Here is a 26,567-nt window from a genome sequence, read left to right on the forward strand (position 1 = left end):
ACGTGTGCAGGGCCCAGCTGCAGAGAAGGGGCCCGCTTACCTGCTAGCTCTGTGTGATGCTGGGCACCCTCCCAGCTGTGCCAGCCCGGGGTGCAGGAGGGCAGCACCCAGCCCCGTGCCCCAGCTGGGTGCTCCCGTGGGGAAGCACTGCTAGTAAAAGTGCTCTTTTCCACCCCGCTCCTGCCTCCAGCTCTCTGCCTGCAGAAGAAAAGACCCGACTGTGTCTGTGCCTTTGGGCTGAGATGCGGCTGGGAGCTGATGTGGCAGCACCATGCACCTCTTGTCTGTGCAAGGGGGTAGGGAACAACCGGCCTCCAGCCTGGCTGGGGTGCACATGCGGCTGGTGCTTAGGGCTGGGGGGCTCCCCGAGAGCAGCACAGCTCCCCAGTTGCTCATGGGCTTCCTGGGCTGTTTTTCAGCTCTCGGAGCTATCCTGGGCAGCAGGAGGGCAGTGGGGTGTAGAGCTGCCCCGGCCGGTCCCCACGGCCTGTGGAGCAGGGGAATGGCTGGGGACAGTGACCTTGGAGAGGGAACGACTCGCAGGCACAGCGTGTAACTTCGGGGATGTGGGGGTCCCTCTGCTGTGGGCTGGCAGGGAGGGAGGGGAGGGAGGATTTTGCCCATTACCGGGGGGGAAGGAGGGAGAGATGCAGGACGCAGAGCACCCAGTGAAAGCCAACCCCCTCCCCTGCCCCTAAGGCCGTGTGGCTAATGGGGGGATTATAGAATCAAGGGCAGCCGCCAGTTTTTCCTTCCTGGAGAGCCCATGTCCCTCCCCACGCCAGCTCAGCTGCGGAGGATGAAGGGTCCCTGCGTGCTGCAGGGTCTGAGCCTCCGGCCGCGCGGGCTGGGTGCAGACGGGGTCCCAGCCGTGGTGCCTGGCAGCTCTGGCAGGCAGAAGTAGGGCAGTGCCATAGATCAGGGCACGGTGCCATTGCTGTAGGGCTGGAGTTTGCAGCTCCCCAGCGCCTCTGCGAGTGCCCGGCTCTGCAGAGCGGGGGACACCCTGCCACCAGGCCAGGGCTGGGGGCCTGAGCAGGGCTGGGGAAGGATCCTGCCAGCCCTGCCTGAGCCATCCCTGGCCCTTGGCACGGCCCAGGGGACCGAGCGGTGGCCTTTGTGCTCCAGAGAACAAGCTGCGGTTGTTGAGCTGTTTTGCCACCCGTCCTCCGGGTGCTGCATCCTCTCCCTGCAGGCAGCTCAGCTCTCCCTGGGGTGCAGAGCCTGGGAGTGCTGCCTGACCCGCTGCAGCGGGTCCCCTGGGCCTGGCTGGGAACTGATGGGTGCCCCTGCCCGGAAAGCTGCGGGACGCGGGGGGGAGCGCGGTCCAGGCTGCCCCTGATGCTGGGATGCAGCGGGGGGCGGGGGGGGGAGCGCAAGTCCCGCTTGCAGCCCCCAAGGGATGTGGGCTGGCAGCGTGGTCCAGGCTGCTCCCCCAGGGATGCAGGGGGTGTGCGGGGGGGGGCAGTGAGGTCCAGCCGCCCCCCCAAGTGCTGCGGGGGGGCGCGGTGGCAGCTCCCCCCAAGCGATGCTGGGAGAGGGCAGTGCGGTGTCCCCCGGGGGGACAGCGGGGGGGGGGACACACACGACAGCGGGGGCGAAGGCGCGGCCCCCCCGCGGTGCTCGGTGCCAGCCCGGCATCACGTGCCGCTCGGCGGCCCCCGAGCATGCCCAGCTCCCGCTCCCGCTCCGGCTCCGGCTGGGGCTCGGGCTGCGGCTCCGGCTGGGGCTGGGGCTGGGGCTGGGGCCGGCCGGGAGGATGCTGCGGCCGTAGGCAGCGGGGGGGCCCCGGCCGCTGCCCGCTCCGCACGGTGAGTGTCCCCAGCGCGGCTCCTTTCCTTCCTCCTCCTCCTCCTCCTCCTCCTCCCGGGCGCTGCGGGGGGGCGGCGGAGCATCCCCCCATCGGGGACTGTGCCGTGGGGCGGGCGGGAGGGGAGCGAGCCGTGCAGGGGGTGCTTTCCGAGGGGAGGGTGGGGGGGACCTGTGCTCCACCCGGGGGGGGGGGGCGGTCACAGCCCCCCCCGGGGTGACCTGAGCGCTCCCCATGGCCAGCGCAGGGTGCGCTGCGGGGGCCAGCACATCCCGGCTGCCCGAGGGGCTGGGGGCCAGGGTCCCCCTGCACCCCCCCCCCCAGCTCCTCCTGCCACACTTTCGGTGAGAAGCGGGGACCCCCTGAGCTGTCCCTGTGGCGTGTTTGTGTGCTATGTGCTGGCTCGTGTCCCCGGACCCCGCAACTGAGGACTGAGGTCCCCCAGGCTTGGACCTGACTCTGTGCACAGGTAGGCAGCACCGAGGCTTTGGGAGAGACCCGGCTTTTGGAGGCCTGGCTCAGCACCCCCAAACCCCCGTGATGGTGACCAGGGGCTCGGATGGGCCAGACCCCCCCAACCCTGCGTGCCGGGGCTGGTCCCCGTGGCTGGGCGCTTTGCTGAGGTCGCAGCCAGGATGGGCTATGATGGATGGAGCCCAAGATGTCATCTGACGCTTCTCAGGGACCCGAGCGTTTCTCTGGGCTTTGTGGCTCCCGTCTCGCTGCCTGCTTGTTAGCGGAGAACCAGCCTCCCCCTCTTCGGCAGAGAGCAAGAGCGAACGGCCTCGGGGATGCGTGTTGCCTGCGAGATGCTGTGCTTGCTTGGCCCCCCCAGCATCGAGGTGTCTGGCAGTGCCGGAGACGGCGCGTGAGCCGCAGCCACTACCCCAAGCAGTCAATCGCAGCTTTGTTGCGCCGCTGTTAGATCTGAAGGAACAGGGTCTGATTCATCACATGATGGGGCATGTTAAATTCGCCACGAGTCTATTAAACGACAGCGGAAGGGGCTGGACTGGCCGCACTGGGCCATCCTCCCCTGGGACTTGGGGGGGACCCCAGCTCCAGCCGCGGTGCCCCTCTGCGGAGGGAGGTCCAGCCCCTCCATCACCTCTTTGCAGGGTCTTTGCCATCCTCCGAGGGCTGTGCTGTGGCGTGGGAGGGCCGAGTCCTGTGTGCACCGTTTTGATCTGTATCGCCTGGCCCCTCCATCCCGCCCGTGACGTGCGCCGTGGTCCCTTGGGTCCAGATGGCTGCTGGAGCGGCTGTGTAATCCCTCCGTGCGGGGAGGCGGGAGGGAAGCTGGGGAGGGGGTGCGTGGCCATCCCGGGGTGTGGAGGGGTGCAGGCAGACCTGCCAGGGAATGAGCACAGAGGGGACCAGGGTGGCATTTGCTGGGGGAGACATCCTTCCAGGCAGGCAAGGCTGTTTGTGGCGCTGCGTGCTGCTCTGCAGCTGGGAATCAGCAGCACCCGTTGGTTTCTCCCACTTCTCCACGTCAAGAGCATCTGCATCCCACTGTGCATCCTGCTGTGCATCCCACTGTGCATCCCCAGGGCTGAGCGCAGGGCAGGAGCTGGGACCGCTGCTTCCCGCGCCATCGCTCCCAGTATGGCTCGTCCTGTGGTGCACAGCCACGCACATGCGTGTGCACACATGTGCATACACATTGGGCTGTGTCTGTGCATGCAGCCACTCTGATTCCTTCCCCTGAATCCCGCTGGCATTTCCTTGCAGAGAAGGAGAGCTCCTGTCCCACTCTGATCTTTGCCGGTCCCTCTTGTCCCCTTCACTCTGCCAGGAGAGGACGAGGCTTCCTCGTGTGGCCCCGAGGGAGCCTCCTTCCCTCCTCCACCTGGCAGGAGCCATGGCTGAGGGACACCCGGCCCCGTCGCCCACCCTGAGCCAGCCCCTCAGGGACCCAGAGCTGGGATTAAGACTCCCGGAGAGGGGGTGGCTAAGGCATTAAAATTCTTGAGCGTCTGCTAAAAATCACATGGTGACTGCAAAGCCTGTCCCCTCTGGCTGGTTTCTGGCTGCCTCAGCTGGAGCCTGCCTGAGGGGAGCAGCCCCAGCACCCCCAGCCCATGCCGGGGAGCCTGGCGGGCCGTGGCACCCATCCCTCTGCACTGGGCCACCAGCGCCAACCTGACTCCGAGCACCCCATCGCCCTGCCCACGTCCCTGGCTGTCCCCTCGGGGAGAGGGGCTGTGGCGAGGTGTCCCTGCCCTCCTGGGCAAGGCCAGGCAAAGGGGTCCCCCAGGCAAACCCGGTGATGGGGCAGCTCTCCGCCTGGGTTTGGGCTGCCGGGGCCGGCGCTGGCCTCGCTGGAAACCGTGTTTTCCTGCCAAGTTCCCATAGAAACCAGCGGGAGCAGCAGCCGGGGCTGGCGAGGACGAGGGAGAGGAGGGACAGGCAGGAGCAGGCAGGAGGGTGACCTCCACGCCTGGGGCTGCTGGGGTGAAGCGGCTGTACCCGGTGCCGGCTGCTGTGAGGGTGCTGGCAGCCATGCCCGCCCCGGGCTGCTCCCCACCACGGGGAAGATGCACCAGCATCGCCCTGTCTGCCGGCCGTGGCTCACCGTGGCACGACGTGCGTGTGTGTGTGCGTGTGTGTGCACACCCCTGCACGCCACCGTGCTGCTGCTCTGCGGCCAGGCCTGGCATCGGGCGCAAACGCCGACCCAGATGGGCAGCGTGGGGCTTAATCCCCCTCGAGGCTGCCGGGGCTGCCTAGAACCCTTAGCAGCCGGGCAGGGTCTTGGGTTGTTTTCTGCTCCATCTGTGCCCCTGGGAATCAGCTGGGCTGGGGATTTCTCCTGCCTCTCTTTGCTCACTGGAGGGGAAAGCTCAGCTCCTTAGCTGCTCCTCTCTCTCAGGCATTTGTAGTAGCATCCCCCCCTTCTGTTTTCCTTAGCTTGAAACACGATAATCCGCAGCAGGCAGAAATAGTACATTGAGGAATGTGCCGTCTCCTCTTTAGCCTCATTTTTCCCTGGGATCTGGCAGCTCCGCACCCGCCCGGGGAAGCCCTGCTCCGGTGGTGGCCACGCAGCCCCTTCCCACCGCCCCATGGGCAGCACCGTGATGCGGGGAGGTGGGTGCCTTGTGCCCTGCCAGCCGCCCTTGCCCAAAACACCCCTGATTTCATGGCACTGCTGGAGAGCATCCCCCGGCATGGGACGATGGGCAGACGAAGGCAGAGGTGACCTGCAGGGAGAGGGAGGGAGGGGGCACACGCACTCTGCCCCCCCCACTCCCCGCAGCCCTGCCTGCTCCTTCCAGCATCCGAAGCTGGAAAAAACCCTGGGAATGGGTTGTTTCTGTGCAGGCAGGTTGGGGCCTTCCTGGTTTCCAGCGCGGTTCTGGTTTTATTTCAGTTTTCACTCCGCAGCAGGGCAAAGAGCCCGGCGAGAGCCCGGCGAGGGCTCCCCGGGGAGCAGCGGCTGCGGGGCGAGGTTGCTCCGGTCGTGGTATGCAGGGAATCAGGTTGGATGATCGCGGTGGCTGGTTGTGCCCTTAATCTGTGAATTCACCAAAGCTCTTTAATAAAGATTCAAAGTCACCAACTTCTCAATTAAGGGATGAGACAGCTCTCGATCCGTGTTTCTGGGTCAGCTGGAGAAAGGCCATTTAAGACCTGGGCGATTGCTTTCCTTTGATGTTTCTAAAGGAGATGACTTTTGGATAAACACCTTGCCAGCGTGTGCTGTGCGGGAGGGCGTGTGGCTCGGCCACCTCCGAGGCAGGACCTGGAGTCCAACCCCGGCTGCTCCCAAGTCACGGGCTGAGCTCGGGAGAAATTCTCTCCTCCTCTCCCTGCCGAGCATGGGTGCTCCCTGCCACGCCGTGCTGGGTGATGGCCCGCTGCCCTGGGATGCTCTGGGCAGTGCCACCAGCCTCGCAAGGTCCTGCCGCTGCCGCGCTGCTCTCTGCAAGGTGCAGGGCAGCCTCGCAGCGAGGGCGAGAGTGCCCTGCCCGGCCCTGGCAGGCTCTCCCGGGGCAGCCGAGGGGCTCGGGGAGGGGGCTCAGACCCTCCCGGGCTCAGCATCGGGGCCACCTGCTCCTCTGTGCATGCCCATGGGTGGTCTGCACCCTGCCAGGGCCCCCAGCTCTCTAGGGTGCTTCTAACCCTCTGTTTACCTCAACAACAGCCGCTTGCATGGGTGTTAATTGCAGGAGCTGGCAAGGCACTAATTAGGGGATAATGAGACTGCTTTTGTGTGTGCCTGGCATCCTGTCGACAAACGCCCTGCTCCAAACACCCTGCGCTGTGTTGGTGATCCCCCCACGCCCTGTCAGTGATCTCCCTGCGCTGTGTCCCGCTGGCCCATCTCCCTGGCTGCCCTGCTGCCTGCCCCGCTGCCTGCCCTGCTGCCTGCCCCGTTGCCTGCTCCTCTGCCTGCCCCGTTGCCTGCTCCGCTGCCTGCCTCATTGCCTGCTCCGCTGCCTGCCCCGTTGCCTGTTCCTCTGCCTGCCCCTCTGCCTGCCCCGCTGCCTGCCCCGCTGCCTGCCCCGCAGACCAGAGCAGCTCGGGGTTTTCTTCCACCACCCCACATCCCCACCACGCCGGGTCTCAAAACAGCCGCTCGATGCTCCCCTGATTATTTAAAGCAGAGGAGTTCCCGTCCCTGCTCTGCGGGACTCGGGTGACAGCTTGGCTGCTCTGAGCCGCCTGGTCCCGCTGGTAATTAAGTGGCGGCCAGAGCCTTTGCAGCGCAGCCCTTTGTTCTCAGAGCAGGGAGGCAGGATCTGGCCAACGTGGGGCTCGGGCTGCCCCTTCCACTGCCACCGTCTCCCCTCGCCAGGTACCGTCCTCGTCCTCGCAGTGTCCCCAGCCCCTGGGGGACTGGCGTTGGACACTGGGGCTGGGGACTGGGGCTTGTCCCCACGGCTCGCACGGTGACCGAGCAGAGAGCATCCTCCCGCGTCCTCCCACCGTGCACCGCTCCGGCACCCATCTTCCTCCCGCTGCCGCCGCTGGCAGGGCTGCGCGTGCCTGCCGAGCACCGAGAGGCTGTTGTTCCTCTCCGCCTGCCTGCAGTCGCCGGGGACTTGGAGCCAGCGCTCGCCTCCGAGGCTTCCTTACGTAACTGCCGGCAGCAGCAGCGTGGCCGCTCCGGCAGCGCAGCCAGCACAGGCAGCTCGGTGCTGCCAGGGCCTGGAGCCTCGCACCGGCTGCTGGCAGCCAGGTAAGGGCCACCCTGACACCACGTTGGAAACAGGCGTGTGGCTGCCGACTGCCTTTACCGCAGTGGGGGCACCGGCACCGGCATCGCCGGGCTCAGCTGGGGCTGGGCTGAGCGGGAGCTGCCTCTCTGGGTGCAGCTGGGGTGGGAGTGCCGCTCCTGCCCCAGAGAGCCGGGGGATGATGTGCCGTGGGTCGGGCTCCCGTCTGTGGCTGGCGCCCGGCAGAACAGCCAAGACCAGTCTGGCAGTGCCGGCAGCACCGGCTGCCTCCCAGCCCTGCTCGGCCGGTTCTGCACCAGCCGGCGCAGCGAGCCCCACGCTCACCGCTTCCCGGGGCACCGGCCGGGCGCCCGAGCGGCGGAGCTGCTGCATACCTGAGCGATGCAGTGGGTGCCAGGCTCAGCACCCTCCCTGGGGTGCTGGGCCCCGGGGGGAGACCGTGCTGGGTGAGGATGGGGTGTGTATGCCTGTGGCAGAGCCAGCGCTGGGCGCAGCATCCCAGGCTGGCGGGAACTTAAAAACTCCATCCCACTGGCATTGCCCCCAGCAGCCTCATGCCGCCTGCTCTGGGCCTGGCACCCAGGAGGGTTTGTAGGGACCCAGCAGGGGTGGGAGGTCCCGGCCCCTCCGTGGCGGGTGCTGAGCTGCAGCCGGCGGGTGGGTGGTGCGGTGCCTGTGATCCGGCGGGCGAAGGCTAATTACAGCCCAGACTAGCTGGGTTCAAAGGGCTGTGCCGGCGCAGGTGGGGCTGGCGAGGGTGAGCCCGGCTGCAGCTCGGTGTGGGCTCAGCACAGTCGCCCGCTTGTGCCAGCGGCTCAGCCCAGCCTCCCCTCCTTCACCGCGATCTCTGCCCCTCGCTGTGGTTATGGGAGGTGAATCCCCCCTGGCTCTGCAGGGATTCACCTCCAGCCGTGTAAAACCCTCGCGTGATTTGGTGGTGTGGGGGTTATGTTCTCCTCGGGGCCCGGCGGACGGGTGCAGGATGAGGCCAGGGTGTGTGGGGCAGCGAGACGGTGCTGCCCGTTTCCAGCCGTGCTGGCAGGAGCAGCTCATGCAGCTTCAGCATCCCCGACCCGCCGCGAGTGCGGCCGGAGGCGGCTCAGCTCCCGCTCCAGGCTCCTGCTCTCCCTTTTCACCCCCATCCTCGCGGTCCCTGGAGTCACCATCGCTTGTTACTTGTCCCCGTGTCCCCCTGCGCAGCCGTCCTCGGGGCCAGGCTGGCTGCAGGGGTCCCACAGCTGGGACCCGCACCCCAGGGCCCTGCAGCCCTGGTGGGGGGCTCAGCTGTGCCCCTCCCTGGCAGGGGGATGCTCGGGGGGCAGGAGGTCCCCCGTAGCCCCAGCCCCCGGCCATCTGCTTGATGCACTGAAACTAATTTTCTAGCCTTTATTCTTCCAGAGAATTTGAAAATGCAATTGCACCCTCAGGGCCCAGAAAGCGAAAGCAAATCAGGAGATACAAATCTGCTGGTTTCGCCTGGGTCTGATTATTTTAAAGCCAATTGCATGGTGCCAGCCTGCCAAGTCTGGGGTGCTGGGGGCTGGGGGGACCCCCGGCTGGGGCAGGGTGGGCTGGTGTTCGCCGGCTCCTCCGCCGTGCCGATATTCCCGCAGTGCGTTTGCCGGATCTGCTGTGCGAGCGCGGGATTTTTTTTTTTCCCCTCCTTTTTTAATTTTTTTTCAATGCATGTTTTGTGAATGTGCAAATGCAGTGACCTTTTGCAGGGGCCACCCAGAGCTCCGGCTCTGGCTGCCGGCTGCTCTCCCGCTTGTCAGGGAGATGAGGGTTTCAAGAGCTACGTGCAAACTCCAGGGCCTCTGGGCTCCAACACTCAGTTGCAATCGCGGTGATGAGTTCCTGGAGGGGAGGAAAGAGCTCGTTTCCCATCTCTCCCCGTGTGCCTGGAGATGCCAGGCCCTTCACCAGCCATCAGCGCTGCTTCTTCGCATCCTGTCCCCGTCCTCCCCGCATCTCCTCCCTGCTAGCTGCAATCTGTTATTGGCGTGACCTTGTCCCCCGCTGCCGTCGCAGGAGGCTCCGGTGGTGAAGCGTCCCCCCCATCCCCGAGGGTCCCTAGCAGCCCGGGACGGGCTCACGGTGCTGCGGGGGGACGGGGCAGAGCGCGGGGTGCCGGTGGGGAGGGTCTGGCTCCTGCCCGTGACTGTCGGCCCCGCACGCTCCTGGCGAGCTGTCCCCTTCCCCGGCGTCCTTGGGCACGGCGATAGGGCCAGTGGCCTCTCCGGGCTGCAGACAGGCCTGCGCTAGCCCTCCGCAGATAAGGGCTGTGCCGACGGGGATCCAACAGGAATGTTATTTATGCGGTTAAAGTTTACCTGCTGTTAGGAGCCGTCCTGGGCACACGCTCACGGGGGGTTTGGGGTGGCCGAGAGCAGGGCTGCCCTGTCCCGGGGGTGGCAGGGTGGCCCCAGTCCGGGTGCCACCATAGCACTGGCCCCGCTGGGAGCGGGCTCTTGGGGCCGCTCCGGCTCCCGGGAGGATGCTCGTGGTCAGTGGGGTGGCACAGACCCCAGCTCCCAGCCCGGTGGGACTGGGGCTTGGCAGCAGCGTCCCGCTGCTGGCTTGGGAGGGCGGCGGGATGGGGCTGGTGGGATGGGGATGCTCCTCGCCGAGGCAGAGCCACGGTCAGTGATTTTGGGGCAGGGCAGCGGCTGGGAGTGGGATGCCCAGCCACAAGTGGGGAAACTGAGGCACAGAGCCAGCATAGTGGGGATTGGAGCCAAAGATCTCTCTCGGGCCAGATGTCTCCCTCTGATGCATCCTGTCTCCTCTCCAGAGAGCTCCTGAGGTTTCGTGGGGTGAGTGTGCGTGCGTGTGTGCGCCTGTGCACGTGTGCACTATCTGGCACCCAGCAGTCCCATTTCCTGATCGGGGTTTGGGTGTTACCATCATATAATTAGTCTGTAATTGCTCTGTAATGAGGTAGCAATCCTGTGGCGGGGCTGCACTTAAAAGGGCTTCCCCCGCCCCAGGCTGCTCCCCGCAGCCCCCTGGCATCGCACCCTGAGCCCCGTCCTCCTCTGCAGGGTGCTGGGGCGGGTGGGTGCCTGCCCGTGGGGTCAACACTGGCTCCACTCCTCCTGGGAGCGGGATGGAGAGATCTGGGGCAGGATGTCCTGAAAGAGGGGTCTCCTCTGCGCTTGCCCCCCTCCTGTCTCTGCTCCTCCCAGCGGGTGGCACTGGGGGCACTGGGAGGGAGGCGGTGTGTCCCCGCAGTGCCTGCGCCAGCCTGGCAGGCTGCCCCGTGCCTATCAGCACTGCCTTTCACTCCTTCCTGGCACCTGCCCCGCTGCCTCCAGGGCCCTTTGGGGATTTCCTCTGCCTCGCCCCCGCTTGTCCCCAGTGGCACGGCCACCCCGCTGGCACGGCCACCCTGCTGACGGGGTCCAGCTTGCCCAGCCCGTGGCCACCGTGCCCTGCTCCCACATTGCCCTGGGGGAAGAACCACCCCATCCTGGCCCCACGTCCCCCCCAGTGCCGCCGGGCGAGAAGGGGGCTCCTCTCCCTTCCTCCCACGCTGCGGGGCCGTTTCCCTCCGGTCCCATTTAAACCCCCCCACCCCGCAGCCGGAACGGAGAGTGCCGGGTATTTATAGCCTGGCACGGATGCTGGGAGGCAAACATGCGTGTGGGGGGAGTTGTTTTGGTCTTTTTTTTCCTCAGTCCTCCTATTTGAAAGGCCAAGCTGGCTCTGCCGGAGGTGGGGGTGCCCATGCGCTGGCAGATCCCCTTTGTAGATCCTGGGAATGGGACCGAGCCTGCCAATCCACCCCATCTCCTCCCCTCGCCGTGCCCAGGCGCTGCGGGCACTGAGTTCGGGTGGGAGGGAGAAGGGGCTGGCTACGGACGGGCACCAGGGGAGAGACCATCTTTTGGGGTGGCCCCAAGAGCCGCTCTCTCCCCTCCCAGGGTGGGTTTGCATCTTCCCACCCTGGGATGTGGCGTTGCCCTGCGAGGGATGCTCAGCCCCGGTTCTGAGAGGCAGTGAGGAGGAGGAGAAGTCATCCAAGGAAGGCTCAGGTGTGTGCGCCAGCCCCGGGTGAAGTCCACGTGCCCCACGCTCGCGTCCTGTGGGTTTGTTTTCCTCGGCAGCATCTCTTCTTTCAGGTCAGCTGAGCAGCAATGATTAGCAATTCCAGTTTTTATTGCGAGCCTAATGCCATCGGGTTGTGTGCGCCTCTCCCCTCCCCGTCACCCCCCCCCCCCCGCCTTTGCTGCCAGGTTTCCCCAGACAAATTGTTTGATTTGATGTGTGGTTTTTGTTCTTGCTCCCCCCCCCGAATCAAGCGGATTGTCTGATTTAGAAACAACAAGCAACTGTTGTGTGTGAATGTAATGAATCTTTTAAAGCTCATCAAAGTGAGCGGTTGTGTGCGTGCCGCGGGGGGGGGTGGGGGGTGAGGGGTGCTGGGGGGGGTGTTTACGTGGTGCAGCACCCCTCAGCCTTGGGGCGCAGCGCCGGAGGAAGGGCTTGTGATAGGAGCGAGGCTGCACGGGGCCTTATCTTATCCCTCATGCACTGGGCTTATCACCAGACATGCTTGTGCTGCAGATAAGCAGGACCTTGGGTTCAGGCGCGGGTTGGCGGGGGGGAGCGATGCTCTGTGTCCCGGTGCAGGTGGGCAGCAGGGATGCACCGTGGGGGCCAAGTCCCCCTACTCGGGGTGGGGACACCGGTGCGGGGTCCCTCCGTGGCTCGGCTCCCCAACACCTCGGTGTGCAGGGGTGGGAGCACGAAGCAGCCCCCCCCACGGCTGCCGTGCTCCCGCCGGCGGGTGGAGGATGTGCCTTCCGTTGCATGGATGGCGCAGAAACTGGGGCTGGGAACTGCGTGTCAGGTTTGACCCCATCCCTTCTTTGTAAGCAAAAGAAAGTGCAAAAAACCCCCATTTTTAGGCCAAGATGACAGCTGTGGGCTCATTTAGCTGCTTAAGTAGAAGTGGTGTATTCAAAATACCTGAGGAGGAATCCCTGGCTTCTCTCCCCAACTCCCAAAATGTCAGTCTGTGCCAGTAGGAGCCCTGGACCGTGCTGGTGGTCTCTGCTTCGTTCCCAGTGGATTTATGGTTTGCTGGAAGAAGACAATTTTGGGCGCTGCTGGGCCATGTCGGTGTGCACTGGAGGAGCCAGAGAGGGGAGATGTTCGTGCAGAAGTGCTGCCCGGTGCCAGGGCTGCTTGCAGGGCATGGTGGGTGCTATCACGGTGGGGCAGGAGGGGCCGACGTCCCTCGGGGTGGCCCTGGGGAGGAAATCCCTGCCTGAGGCCGTCTCATCCCCCTTGCACCCGGTCAATCCGGGCTCTCCGAAGGCAAATTTGCTCTTCCAAAGGACCTTTGCAAGATGCTGGGGGTCAGGGTGCTGCACAGGGCAGACCTGCCGTGCCAGTGCCAGTGCCAGTGCCTGTGCTGGGAAGGGTCCTCGTGCTGCGGTGGTGTTTTGGTGGGGGCTCCGGTGGCAGCCCCGGGGGGAATGAATGGCGGAGGGTGCCTGGGGAGCCGTGGGCAGCTGGACTGGGCATCGGCGCGTCTCCCGCTCTTCCTCCCCGTGATCAGGTGGGGCAATAAGAGCTCTGGAGGCAGGTGGCTGGGGCGATGCCCTGCCCGCAACCAGGGCCTCGTGCTGCCTGCTCGTAAACAGGTTGTTATTGTTTGTGCACAGCCCGGCAGCGCCCCAGGGCCACTTGTGCAACCGGGGCGGGGAGCTGGCTCAGAGCACTGTGGGGATCGTTGCATCCCAGATGGAAACTCCTCGGCTGGATCCAGCTCCAGGAGCGCAGGGAAACCCTGGGCTGCGCTCATGCAGAGCCGGCAGCCCCCAGATATGAGCTGCCCCTTCTCAGCCCCGAGCTCCCCCCAGCACGGGGATGCCACGTGCAGTCGTGCAGTGGAGAGGTCCTCATGGATGTGCTCGCCGAGACCCTCTCCGTGCCACAGAGTGGCTTCACCCCCAGCAGGCAAAGCAGTTTTGGGACTCCCCTTTCCCGCAGGCAATGCCTGGGACCGGCCCCGCGTCCCCAAGCAGGGTGCACCACATGGCCCCGCTCGCCCCACGGGCTGGAGCTGGGGTGAAGCAAGCAGCCGTGCGCGCAGCTCAGCCTCGCCGATGGTATGTGGCCGCCCCGGTTCTGGGCTGTAGGTGAGCCTGGAGAACTGGGAAAAACAGGGCAGGGTTTTGCCTTCTTGAGTGTTTCCTCCCGCTGGAGGAAGCACGGCCATGGCAGCGCTGGCACGAGGAAGTCCCGCGGTGGCACGGCGCGGCCGTGCGCTGGCTGTCGGCTGCCACGGCCCCGGCGAGTGGAGGGGCTCAGCTGCGTGCACTGCTCAGCAGGGATGGTGACGGGCACCCACCACCCTGGGTCGTGCACATGGCATCAGCGCCCATCGCTGCTGGGCGAGGGGGACTGAGATTTTCTATGACCGCAGGCACCCCGTCAGATGCTCCAGCATGGTGCTGAGTCCCTCTGACCCATTTCACGAGGTTAAAGATTGCACTGTTTGCTTTTCCCATATTGCTGGTTTTAGCACCCAGGCAGGTGGTGCCTGGCCAGTGCCTGCCAGTGGGTCCTTGCTCCTTTCCCAAAGCACAGAGCCCGCTCCCACTGCCTGGAGGGCGAGCTGTCTGGGGAATGAAAATACATCTGAGACATGACATAAACCAGCGTCAGGCTTCGCTTTGAGCCGGTGCCAGCGCGTTCGGGGCCAGGACTGGCACCAAGGGGCTCGGGCAGCAGTGGCCGCCGGCTGGGCGGCATGGCCGTCCCCGGTGGAGGGCTGACGGGTGCCTGGCGTGGCCGGGAGCAGCGGGAGTGGCGTGAGAGCTGGAGCGCAAGGGGGGTGTGTGTGTGCAAGCGCCTGTTTATATAGGAAGGAGCCAACCTGCAGTTTCAGATTTCAGACCTCGCTTATCAGCCGGGCCGTCCCTGCCGCGCTCGGACGTGGCGGCTCTTGGAGGCGGCCGACGCTTCTCCCCCTTCCCCGCCAGCCCGGGGCTCCCCGCCTTGGCACGGAGCCCACCGCCTTCCCCTTGGCCGGCACCGTGGCCCCAGCAGCGCCCGGCGAGCAGGTAGGCTGTGTCGGCTTTGGGTGCTCTGCCCTCACAGCCTGGCCCATAGCGGGGGTAAGGGGGGAACCAGGGGGATGGAGGAAGAGCCCCCAGGGCTGGAGCGAAGGGGATGGAAATGCTGGAGGGGTTTGCACTGCGCTGGGGCAGCCAGCGAGTCGGGCTGTGCTGGAGGACGGCTGCAGAGCTGCTCATGGGGCAAGGGTTCACAAGGAGAGGGGCTTGTGGACGCAGCCCCGGGCGTCAGCACGGTGGAGGCATTTGCACCGTGCCCACAGGCGAGCAGCGCATCCCACCGGGCACGGGCACGGGCACGGCGCGCGGGAAAGCCTGGCTGCGCTCTCCCAGGGGTTAAACTCCTTGCAGGGAGCTAAATGGAAGGTGTGGCAGCACGATAAGGCTGGCAAGGCTGGGAGTGGGGCAGAGGCACCCAAGCGCGTACACACAGCTCCGCTTCCATCCGGGATGCGGGGTGGGATCCTGCCCACCCGGTGGTTCATGGCTGGGAGGGGGTCGTGCCCGTGCCCTGGGCCACGGTCTGGCTCTGAAGGCTGGGACAGCCGCCGTCCCTGCCCTTAGCTGAGCTGGCTGGGAAATCATGCTGCGATCTCCTGGAAGCGCTGCTTAAAATCACCTCTCCTCCCGGGGGAGAGACCCAGCTGCATTGCCTGCTTTGTTCTGTTTAAAGGGATGTTTTAAGAACGGCTTTTTTAAAGCAGCCCTCTGCTGTAGCTTGCTATACCCTCTGCTGTGCCCTGCCATGCCTCCCTCTGCTTTCCCAGAGCCTGGAAAAGCCCCTTCCTCCCCAGACCCCCCAGCCGAGCTGCTGCCGTCTTGCAGAGCAGCGAGAGGGATGGCGATGCCAGCACCCTGCAAGCGCTGGAGGATGCTCCAGCACCGGGCAGCGGCGGGTGCTGCGGCCCCTGTTTGGCAGCTGGCAGCAGTGCGTGGCAGTTGTAGGTCTTCTCTGGTCTGTAGCATGGGATGGCTGTGGTTTCCATCCCGTTGCTCCCAGACATCTGCCGGGATTCCCCGGGAGATGGGAGCGATCTCAGCACTGCTCTCCAGCGCTGACAGGGTGGTGGGTCCGTAGCTGAGTCTGATCTGGCACCATCCTGCTCCTTCCTCCCTATTGCTCCAGTGACGGTGGGTGAAGAACCGGGCTCCGGTCTGGAGCAAAGCGCTCCCTCCTCCCAGCAGCATGTCCTTCACTCCATCCCAGTGCCGCAGGGCCACTAATTAATTTTGTGACAAGGAGGGACCTTTAGCAGCTTCTGGCGATGCCCAGCGTAGCACAGAGCTAGGATGTCACCGCTGTGGTCCCTGCATCGTGCCTGCTCTGTCCTGCTGGGGCAGGGAGACGGATGGGGAGGGAGAACACATCGGGGCAAGGCAAGTGCATGGCTGTTTTTTTTCCACTTACTGGTTTCCTAAGGAGTTGAGGTTTGTGATCACTCTCCCTTGTCCGTTCCCTTGATTCCCAGTGACTTCTGGGCCAGATTGGGCTGGGGACACTGGTCTCCATGCATGCGGAGAATTCTCCCCTGAACCAAACCCACAGGAAAGCAGAAGCCACCGTGCCGCAGGCACCCGGCGAAGAGATCTCCCACCTCTCCGGCGCCCAACTGCTCTTCCCATGGGTATCCAGCCCATCTCTGCCCTCTGGAAACTTGGCACAAGCCTCTGGCTCTTCCCAGCACTGAGCAAACCAGTTCCTTGTAGAGGGCAGCCACTGTGCTTGCTACCCTTGACTAACCCTGATTGCAGCTCCCCGGCCCCTGCTGCCTGCGAGTATCCCTGGGGAGACGCTGCGGGCAGGCGCGTTGGCGCAGGGCTCATCCAGGCTGTGCCGCCGGCGGCAAAGGCATCACCGAGGGCCCTTGCTGGGCCGGGACTGGCCCAGCTCCAGCGCCAGCCCGGCTCAGCGACTCCCGTCCTTGCTGGCTTCCCTCCCCGGGCACGGCAGCGGACGCGGGGCTGGGGCCGGAGGCTGCGTGGCCAGGCTGGGCTGTGCTGCAGCCGGAGCCCGAAGGCTGTATCTCCCCGCCGGGGCGGAGGGAGGGCTGGGCTGGCGTTTATTTACGTGATGGTGGGGGAGAAGGGGGAACAAGCAACAGGCTCTCTTGCAAATGGGATTTCTGGGAAGTGGAAAGCTGGCATGCGTTCAGCCTGGAACTGTCCTGATTTCCAATTGGAAACATCCCACAGTGACTAAACTTCATTCAGGGGAAGATCTCGTTCTGCAGAGCTGATGCCGTGCTACTAAACTCACCCACGGCGTTTGCACTGTTGCGGAGGTGGCTGCAAGGAGGGGGACGAGAAACAAGATGAGGGCTGTGTGGTGGCACGGAGCCATGCCCTGTCCCCGCGCTGGCTTTGCACCACCCTGGGAGACTCTGAGGGTCCGGTCTGGAGGGATGCGGAAGGTTTGCAGCTCCCTCTGCTTTTCCCCCAGCAAATTCCTTGTTTTTCCCCTGCAGCTGCCCCCTGGGGCTGCTGTCAGCTTCGTGCACTAATTAGGACGTGGTTGGGAAGCTGGGAAGGACCAGTGATTCACCAGGAAGCTGTGCCCATCTGCCCCAGCCGGGGTGTGGTGGGCTGGGGACAGCAATAAAATTGGGGCCATCCCATCCGAGGGCAGCGAGGGAATTGCTGCGCCCGTCCTGGCACTGGTGCTAATGGCTGGGCTGAGCGTTTAATGGCCGGTGGAGGAGGCTAATGGCTCGATACGGCGAGCACCTGCAGATAGACGATCTCTTGGTGGGTATTAATAGGAACCGGTCAGCATCCAGCCTGAGCTGCCCGCCGGAGGCTGTGCCCCGGGACGGCTGCACTGGAGGCGGGAGCTGGCAGATCCCCTGCGCCTGGCTCCCCAGTGCCCTCATCCTGGTGCAGAGCCGCTCCGAGCTCGGCAGCAGGGCCCAGTGCCTTGGTCAGCTGCGGTTTATGGGGCCACTGGGATTTGGTGCAGAGAGCCTTGACACGGTGATTTATCTCTGCCTCTGGAGACCTGTTCTGGCTGTGTCAGCTCGGCACAGGGCTCGGGGGCTCAGCTGCGGTTCCCCCCCCGGGATGACCCACGCCGGGATGGCACCGCTGCCGGAGGCGGAGGCAAGCTCAGCAAAGGCAGCGGATCGCGAGCCAGTGCCTCGGGTCTGGGGGGAGCCTGTGCGTGTTTGGTTTGGTCTGTTTGCTTAAAAACAAACCTCCCAGTTCGGGGGACCTTTGGTTCCCGCTCTGTTTGTACACAGCGGCTGGCGGTACGGGCATGCGCCCGGGCGGCTCTGCGGCTGGGGGCTGTCGGTGCTCGGGCCAGGAGGAATCGGAGGCATCCGTGGGTGCCAGGCTCGGCTCCTGCCCATGGCGGATCCCCGCCGTGGTGGCTCTTCCCGGGCACTTGGGAGCACTTTTGGCTGCTCTGCACGTTGCACCCACTGGCACCCACAACGTGATCACGGACTGCTCTCCGGGGCTGTGGGACGCGCTGCAGACGGCTGCAGGGTCGGAGAGCTTCAGCCAGCCCCGAGCTGCCCGGAGCCAGTGCTCGCCCCGTCCTTGGGAGCTATTTGGTGCAATGCACTTGCACAACCGAGACCTGTGCGCTGTTGCGTCACAGCTCGGTTACAAGCTGTTCTGAGGCCTGCGAAGGTACAGGATCAGATCTAAAAATGGAGAATTTCCCCATATACCGCCATCACACCCATGATGATGTAAGGGAAGCATGGCATTGCACGAGGAAGGCAGGCAACCGGGACAGCAGCCGTGCTGCTGGGGAGGGTGACAGGCTGCCCGCAATGACAGCCCTGGCTGGGCCAGCTTCACTGCGGCACAGGAGGCAGAGCTGAGCTGCTCCTGCCCAGGGGTAAATCCCCACGGGCACACGTGGCCACGCTGGGCCATTTTGGCTAGCAGACCGTGATGAAACCCAGGGATGCATGAACCTCTTTGCAGAGACCCGAGCGTGCCGCCGGCCTCCACCCAGGCATGCCGCTCTGGCAGGTGTGGGGCTCGGCGCCGGCATGGCACGGCACAGCCGGCTATGCCAGGAATGTGCCGAATGCGTCGGGACTTGACTGCGGGAGATCTGGGCGCAGAGCAGCCGATGAGTCACTTGGAGGGCTGGCAGCGGCATGGCAAAGCTCGTGAGCTGGGGCAGAGCCAGCAACCCCCTAACCCAGAGCCTCCCCGAACCCAAATACCCATGGGAAGCGTGCCGGCAATGCTCTGCCAGGGTCCCGCGATGGCAGCGGTGCCGAGCAGGCTGGCAACGGTGGTGTTAGCAGAGCAACATGCTGCGTTGTGCCCCCCGCACCCTGGGGTGCTGCATTTATGACTTTATTTTTCATCCGTATGAGCGCACCCGTTTGCTAAAGCACTGGAGTGAGAGCAGCCTGTGGGAGATCCGACAGCGGAAAATTGGTAATTTAGACAAAAACAATCAAGAGCCTCTGCAGGGAGCGGTACAACCTGCCGCGGCTGATCCACCCCGCTCCCTGTCCGGGTGGGCTCGGTGGGAATAGCAGAGCCCCAAGACCCACTGCTGGGAGCAGAGGCACCCTGCACCAGAGCATCGCTGCACCCTGCTCCAGGCCCTGTGCCCTCCAAGTGCTCCCAACTTGGGGTGTTTGCAAGGAGCGTGTGGCTTTGTGTCCTGCACGGGTGTGGGGAATGGGAAATCCAAAAGCTGTGTGGGCGCGGGGAGCCGAGCCCCACTGTCGATGGGTCTTATCAGCCGCTGTGTCTGTGCTTATTTACAGCTCGCTCCCGTCTGTGGTTTTTTTAGCCATTTGATGGTCTTATATCATGATTAAAACCATCCTCACAGCAGCCCTTCGCTTTCCAGCCTGCGCGGGGTGGTGCCGTGCAGATGTTTGTCCAAGGCTATTTACGAGCACTCGCAGCCCGGACGCCCCCGGGACGGCAGCCGGGACTGGAGAAGGCAAAATTTGCTGCGTGTCGGTGTCCGAAAACTGGAGCTGGGCTGCGGTGCTGCTGGGGCGTCGCGGGCTGTGAGTACCTCTAGACCCATGGGAGCCAGGGTGGGGACAGGAGCCGAGCCCCTTCTGTGCCCCTCTGCATTTGCAGGGGGACGTGGCGGCTGCCCCGGGCTGGCCAAGCCGGACGTGTCCCTGCTCCGGGGCCTGGCCCGGGATGCTCCTGGGGCAGCGGAGGCCAGTGACAGCGGCTGGGCTTGGGGCCAGGGGGGATAGGGGTTTGCTCCCCAGGTGCCGTCGTGCCCCAGGGCTGTGCGTGGGCAGAGCAGGGCTCTCCCGGCTCCTGGCAACATCGCGGCTGGAGGTTAATTGTTCAACTGCTTCACAGGTTGGGTAGCGTACCAGCACTGCAGCCAGTGGCAGTGGGGGACGGGGACGTCCGTCCATCCGCTTCCCAGACTTCAGACGTAGGAGCAGCCCCTGCGCTCCTCCTCCAGCTCCGGGTGCCTGTGCCCCCATGGGGATGCAGACGGGGGTGACCCAGACAGCACCGGGGGTACTGCAGCGTGTGGGAGACCCTGGCATCAAGGCGCTGGCAGCACCGTGTGCTGGCTGAGCGGCAGCCTCGGGAGCCGAGCCGGCCCCCGGCACAGCCGAGGGAGCCAAGAGCCATGGCTGGGTTGTAAACACGCTCGGATAAAGTTACAGCCATCGATGTTCCTTGGAAAAGCTGCGTGGAGGGAGAGCTCTGGGACCCCTGGGCTGAGAGATCCCGTCCTGCCCCGGCTCCCGCAGCGGGGAGGGGACAGACGTGTCTCCTGCCTCTGCGGGCAGCCGGAGGGGAGCAGCCCCCTGCCCTGCCACGCTGCCCTGCTCCTCGGGGGGCAGAGGGCTGTGGGGCTCGGCCCCCCGGGGCTGGCCGCTGCTGGCTGCTGCTGAGGATGGGGGAGATGCAGATGCAGGATATGGCCCTTGGGGCTGCATGGGGACGTGCAGGGCTGCTCCAGGGGCCCATGCTGCTGAGGGAGCGGTTTGGGGTGCATAGAGACATGACACTGTGGGGATGGCTGCAGGTCCCCAGGGGGTGCGGAGCCCCTTGGAAACCCCTCTGCATCCCCAGCGGGTTGGGCTGCAGTGGCCTGCCATGCCGTGGTGCTGTTAAAGGGGCTGTCCAGACAGCACAAGCCGAGGATGCTTTCCCGTGCTCGTCCCGCAGCGGTGCGGAGGGGGTTAAGGCTGCCGGCAGCTGCGGTGACTGTTAATGATTGATACCAATGACGGTCTCCATGGGCTTGGAAGGAAATCATCCATCCTGGCTGCGGGAGAGCCACCTGCTTGGCAAGCGACGCAGACAGAGGGGATGCGCGGTGGCACCGGTGAGTGCGTGCGTGTGTGCATGCGTGCAGCGTCGGCACGGAACCCGGCCATGGCACACGTGGGCCATTGTCTATAGCCGGTGCCCGGCAGTGGCCGAGAGCAGCCGGGGACCCAAGGGTGGCCAGTGTGGTGATGAGCACAGCTGGAAATCTAGCAGGGAAGGCACTACGGTGCCCGTTGCCATCGGGATGCTGGTGTGATTATCACGTGCGATGGGTTAAGCAAGTGCTGAGGATTTGTCCCAGCAGGGTTTCCCTGCTCCTGTAATCCCCGCTCCTGACCTGACCTGGCTGTGGAGCGGGGTTGTGGCTGGATTTGTTTTGATGCCTCGTACCGGCGATTGCTTAGGACAGGTATTTCTGCCCACTCAAAGTGGTTTCTTAAAGAGCTTAGCGAAAGGTTTAAACCCTCCAGGTCTGGGTCCAGCTTGCAGCTCAGAGGCTGCATTAGTGGATCGCCTTTGGCAGAGGCATCGCAGCTGCCCAGGCACCTCCGTACCCCCTGGCTGGGTTTCGGCCACAGTGCCGAGCCTGGCCACGAGCCGTGGCCCTACTGCCCCATCCCCCTGCGGCCCCAGCCCCTGGCTGAGGGATGGGGAAGGTCTGCAGCCCCACAGCGGTTCCAGATTTGTAGGAGGCTGTGGAGTGCAGGGGGAGAGGCTGAAGGATTGCATCCTGATCTGAGAAACACTCTTGATGTCTCATGTCCGCTCACCCGTGCAGGTGCCCCGTGCCTCTCGGTGTTTGCTGCGGTCCGGCTCGGTGTGCTGGCAGCCTCCCCCCGCTCGCCCCTCGCCTCCGAGCCCCTCGCAGCGTGTGTTCGCGTCTGTCCACGACTGATTTCATCCCCGCTGGTCCCCTGGGGGGTCCACTCCCGGGCCGCCCCACGACTGGGGAAGGATGCTTGGCCGGTGATGCCACAGGAGAGCTGCCAGCTGCTGTGGGGCTGCCCTGTCCCGTGTGGGCACAGCGGCTCGGGGAGCCTGGCCATACCGTGCACGTGCGATTTGGGCTCTGTCCCCAAGAAGGGACGATGGAGCGATGTGGTTAAAGCAGGGACACGCGCTCCAGCTCAGGCATGGACCGTGACCTGCTCTGCCCTGGGTCCTGGGCCACCCCGTCACACCGCTGTGACACTCCCCAAATATCACCCCATGCCTATGGGATGCTGCTGCACCTGCCCCGAACTCTCCGTCTCCCGCAGCAGCACGTTTTGGCCCGGCCGCCCCTGTGGGCCATGCCTGCGATGGAGCCGGGGTTGCCAGGGAGATAAAACACAAATTCCCAGTGCTTTTTGTGCTTTTCTCCGACCCAGGCTGGAGCGGGAGCGGGGGACTCGCCCTCCCCGCTGCCGGTGATGCTGGCTGCCGGCAGCTACTTTGTTCTCTGGAAATCCCCTGACTTCCCCCTGCTCCCGGCCATCCTGCTCTGCGGTGCTGAGGACAGCGGGGGCTTCTCCCACTCTCCGTCCCTGTGGACTCTGGCCGGCCGGGATGTCCCTGCTCAGGGCCACTGCCGCTCCCGTGCCAGCCCGGCTGCGTGGTGGCGGTGACGTTGCGTGCAGGTTGTGGGTGTGCGGGAGCCGCTGTCTGCCCTTGCCGAGGACTTTGCCCTGGCTCGGCAAGCCCGGCACGGTGGCCCTGCTGCTTCCCAGCCGCATCCAGCTCAGGCTTTTCTGCCTTCCTTCCCGCCAAGGCTCCCATGGGGACTCGCAGGGTTGATGGCGAGCGTGTGCTTGCAGAAGTGGGTGGTAAAGCCTGGCCTGGCCACGGTGCTCGCTGGCTGCAGCTTCTCACACCGAAACCCTCCCGAGGTGCATGGGGCAAAGCTCTCCGGGATGAAGCTGCTTGCTCTGGGGAGGCTGTCGCCCGCATCGGTGATGGGTGGTGAGCCAGGGTGCTCTCTGCCTGGGCACCACGGTGGCAGCTGACGTGTGCAGTTTGTCACAGGGGTGAGGTGGCAGAGGGGACGGGTGCTCAGATCAGAACCCTCCCTCCTGGGGCTGCATTGTAGCAGCACCCCGCACAGACAGGGGCAAGAGGCAAAATTAACCCCAGAAGCAGCTGCACTGGAGGGGGAGCACGGCAGGACCGTGCCTGCGGGCACCGCGGTTAGGGACGTGGGTGCTGCTCGGCTGTGCCCCCGTGCCGGCACCGAGCCGGGCGCAGGAGGAGGCTGTGCGTGCGCAGGAGCCTGGTTTCGTTAGCACAGAGGGCTGTGCTGCCTCCTGGCCCCCAGCCCTGATGGACGCGGTGCCGGAAACGCTTGCTCAGCTGGATGGCGGGGCCGGGATTAGGACAGGGATGAGGTTATGGAGGAGAACTGGCTGCCGATCTCTGCTGTGTCGGGAGCTGCGGGAGCCGGCCAGCCGGCAGCACCGCAGGGATGAGCCGGAGGGAAACCTCAGCATGCAGCTCCACGCCAAGGTCTGGTTTTTCGCGTGCCCACAAGCCGCTTTCTTCCCAAAGGCTGATCTTGCTGCAAATCTGGCAGGCGCTGGGATTTCCAGGGCTGCTGGTCGGTTTTCATGAGCCCATGGCAGTGCCTGGCCCGGCATGGGGGGGTTTCTTTGCAGCTCTCCATCCTGCCTTTGCCTCCGTCTCCTCCTCCCCTGCAACCTTTTCTGCTTTTGCTGCCCTCTCCCAGGGCTGGCATGTAACTCTTACAAGTACAGGGCAATTCGGAAACGCCAAGCAGAGTTTCCCCCCGGGTTGTGGCCCAGGCTTTTGGCCAGGGCCGGGGCTGGCAGAGGACGCCCCGTGGCCGGCTCAGCCCTGCCGAGGGCGTGGGGAGTGTGCAAGGGCTAGCTTTTATTTTTTCCTGCTTGAGTCATCCAACGGGGGTTGAAGTAGCTGCAGCGATGGAGCAGCCCAGGGCCTCGCTCGGCAGAGAGCCGGAGCCAGGGACGGCCCTGCGCAGAGGCGCTGGAGCAGCCGAGCCGCTGGCACTCGTCCCCTGGCTGCAGTGACTCCGCCAGACCCTCTCGCACTGCGCCTGCAGAATTTAATTTAATTTTTTTTTTTTTTCCTATTGTACCTCAAGCACGTGCTGCACCGGCCCCGCAGGGCAGAGCCGAGCCCCCTGCACCCCCTGTGCCGAGCGGGATGGCTGCGGGGGTGTGGACGGTACAGTTTATTAGTGCATTATAATGTATTTGCTCCTGCCCTGGGCTCCCCTTGCAAGACGGGACTCGGCAGTTTGCACTTGCTCATCTGAGGGTGGATTTTCTCTGCCAGCCCCCTTGCAGGGGCCGTGGGTGATGGGGTGACCCTGCATCCCCTCCCATGGGTGCTGAGCGCTGCAGTTAACGAGGAGAAAAGGGTTTTCAAGGGCTCCGGTCAGAGGAGAGGGATGTGGCGCAGGAGGAGGGGGAGAGGTGAAGAAAGGGCTAGAAAAACAGAGGAAGGAGGCCAACGCACGGGGCGTGTTTGGCCGGTGGCCACGCAAGCCCCTTGCTTGGGAGCTGCCTGGATGCTCGCCCCGAGAACACGGGTAAAACCTCCAGACGAAGGGTTTCATTATCGCTTTGGAGGGGGGCTGCAGGCAGCCTTGGCCGCCTGCCTCCTCCTCCTCCTCCTCCTGCTGCTGCCTGCCGCAGTCCCAGGGTGGCAGAGCCCAGCAGCCGCGACGGTAACCCCTCCATCCCAGCTGAGCCCTCCGAGGGGCCGGGGCGATAAGGGCGGCGAGGCGCCTGCCGGAGCTGAAATTCGGGTTGGAGCGTGGGAGGACGAGGCGGTTGGATCCCCGTAGCGTGCAGCCAGCCTGGGAGCTGGAGGGATGATAGCCTGCGGCGAGCGCTCGGAGGGGAGCCCCGCAGCTCCGGCATTGCATCCTGGCTGGTGGGGAGGGGGTGGCCAGGCTCCTGTAGCCTCCCTGCCCGGCTGCTCTGCTCTGGATTTAGGGTTTGGCAAGCTCCGGCGCCTGGGCGGTGAGCCCGCGCCTCCCCTCCTCCCGCCCGCTCGCCGCCCTCGCAGCCACCAGATAACAGCCAGGAGCCCCGACGCCCCGGGGAGGGCCGCGGCGTGGGAATGGTTCCCATTAGCTGACGTCCACCGCACGCTGGAGGGTTTTGGGGGCTGCTTGGCTACGTCCAGCCAGCCGAGGTGGGCTTGCTGTCCGCTCTTGGAGAGGACCTCCCCTGCGCCCCACACCAGCCCTCAGTGGGCTTTTTCCAACCCCCCCAGTGCATCCCACCTGCCCCATGTCCGACAAGGAGCTCTCCCCATGAGGAGGGGTCCCGACGCAGCCGGCCAGAACCCTGCCCAGCCGGAGCATGGCTGGCATCGCCTGCCAGCACTTTGCCCCACGGCAAGCCGTGCTAGGGGGGTTACTCCTCCCCACACCCACTCTCCCGGAGCTGGCTGCCGGCACCCTGGATGCACCGAGCCCTGGCGTGGGCTGGTGCTGGGAAATCGCTCCCTCCTGTCACCATTTCACCTGCTTCTTCCCAGCTGGGGCGGTGTTAACCCTCTCGCACCCTCAGCTGCAGCCGAGAGCAGCCATAAAGCAGCCCACCCTCCTGCCCTCCTGCCACTGCTGCTCTGCCGTGGCTGGGTCGCACCCGGCGCTGCTCCTGCACGCACCGCAGGGTGATGTGGGTGGGGGGTGGCACCCGCGCGTTGTGCTGGTGACTGTGGGGGTCCTCGGGCTTTGCTCGGGGATGTGCCCCAGCCGTGGTCTGTGGTTTGCAAGAGCTGGAGAGCCGTGACCTTCACGGGCTGTGAAGGGCAGGGGGGAGCCCGGAGGGTTGTCCTGCTCTCAACAAACTTCAGCTTTGGGGATGGGGAAGAAAAGCAGCATTGAGTGAAAGTTTTGTTCTTCAGTTATTACATTTATTCCCTTCTCTTGCTCCCTACCTTTAAGAAAAAGCAAGGGGAGGTTTAGAGGGCTTTTCTTTGATGTTTACCCTGAGGAAAACACTGTCTCTTCTCCCCCACGGCTCTCCCGGGAGGTCCAGGGGAGCCCCCCACCCCGAGCTGCTGTTCGGGGCCCTGAAGCGTGTCCGCTCGATCGGTGACTGAGGATGCCGTGTCCCTGCCCACCCCCGGATACTAATGACTGTGAAATAGCCCAGCTGGTGCAGGGAGAACGGCGCCTGCTCCGGGCTGGCGAAGCCGGGGTTGAACCCGGGTTAAAAGGCTCCCAGAGTGGTCCCTGAGCCCCCCGTGCCATTGAACTGGGGTGACGGGGGGGGGTGAAACCCCCACACTGGGGGGGACGGTGGCTCTGGCGCGGCCGTGGGCGGACTCCGTGGCTCCTACCTGCAGCGTCCGGCACGCCCAGGAGCCGCCTTTCCTGCTCCTGCCACATTGTCCCCTGGGGCTGCCGTCCCCAAAAGGGGCCACAGCTTCAGCTGGCGGCTCCCTGTCCTCCACGGCAGCCCCGCCACCGGGTGAGCATCGGCTTTGTCGCACGGCAGAGGGCTGGCACGCACCCGCGGGCCGTTGGGGGACCTTGACCCCCGGCTGCTTCGCTGCGGAGGGCGGCGGTGATTGAGGAGTGGGTGAGTCGCTGCTGCGGGGACACGGGGACAGCCAGCGCCGGTGGGTTTGCCAGAGGTGCGAACGCAAGCACGAGGCTGGTGCTGCCTGCGGGTGTTGTGGTGGGCAGGTTTCTCCGTGCACGCGTGTCTCGCCCCGTGGCTGGTGGCCGGCAGCGTGCCAGCAAGGAGAGCAGCGGTCGCGCTGCTTGGCTCCTCCATGCCCAGAGAGCGGCTCCGGCCCAGGGTGCCCTGAAGGGGTGGATTTAGTTGGGTTGGGAGTGGTAATGCCACTGTGTTGGCACATTCTCTGCCCACGCTGAGGACGTGGTTCCCGTCCCTGGCTGTTCTCCGCCACCCTCCTGGCAGGGACCACTTGTGCCCGCCGAGGAGCAGCGGGAGCATCCCTGAGCCGGGCACTGGTGCTGACCCAGCTCGCCCCAGGCTGACTGACTGGCATGGCTGTAACTTCAGGGCACCGGTTTTTGGGAGGAGCAGGTGAATGATGCAATGGCCGGGAGAGGCCGGGCTGAGCAGCACTGCGGGCTGGCCGGGCGGATGGTGTCCTGAGGTGGTCCCGGGGTGCTGGCAGAGCGGGGACGTGGCATGATGGAGGCCAGCTGGCTTTCTGTGCTCCGCTTCCTTCTTTGGAGGTTTCTTTGAAATGTCAGCGCTGCCTTCCCTCCCTCCCATTATCATAACAGTC

The 26,567-nt window shown here is 65.0% G+C and overlaps 1 protein-coding gene across 3 annotated transcripts in view; it reads left to right on the top strand.

Annotated features, from left to right (window-relative positions):
• Nucleotides 1-1,685: 1,685 nt before the first annotated feature.
• PLEKHA6 (pleckstrin homology domain containing A6) overlaps nucleotides 1,686-26,567 on the top strand; it is a 48,707-nt gene continuing 23,825 nt past the window's right edge. The window contains exon 1 of one of the 3 annotated variants that reach the window (XM_072844655.1): nucleotides 1,686-1,811. Coding sequence is in view for 1 of the 3 variants with exons in the window: in XM_072844653.1 (XP_072700754.1) it covers nucleotides 22,768-22,808 (41 nt within the window). In the remaining 2 variants the exon portion in view is untranslated. Of the gene's footprint in view, nucleotides 1,812-22,722; nucleotides 22,809-26,567 lie in introns of those variants that run through there. The other 2 variants (XM_072844654.1, XM_072844653.1) reach the window with 2 other exon arrangements.

Source organism: Ciconia boyciana, chromosome 23 (genome assembly GCF_034638445.1).
Source record: "Ciconia boyciana chromosome 23, ASM3463844v1, whole genome shotgun sequence".
Taxonomy (NCBI): domain Eukaryota; kingdom Metazoa; phylum Chordata; class Aves; order Ciconiiformes; family Ciconiidae; genus Ciconia; species Ciconia boyciana.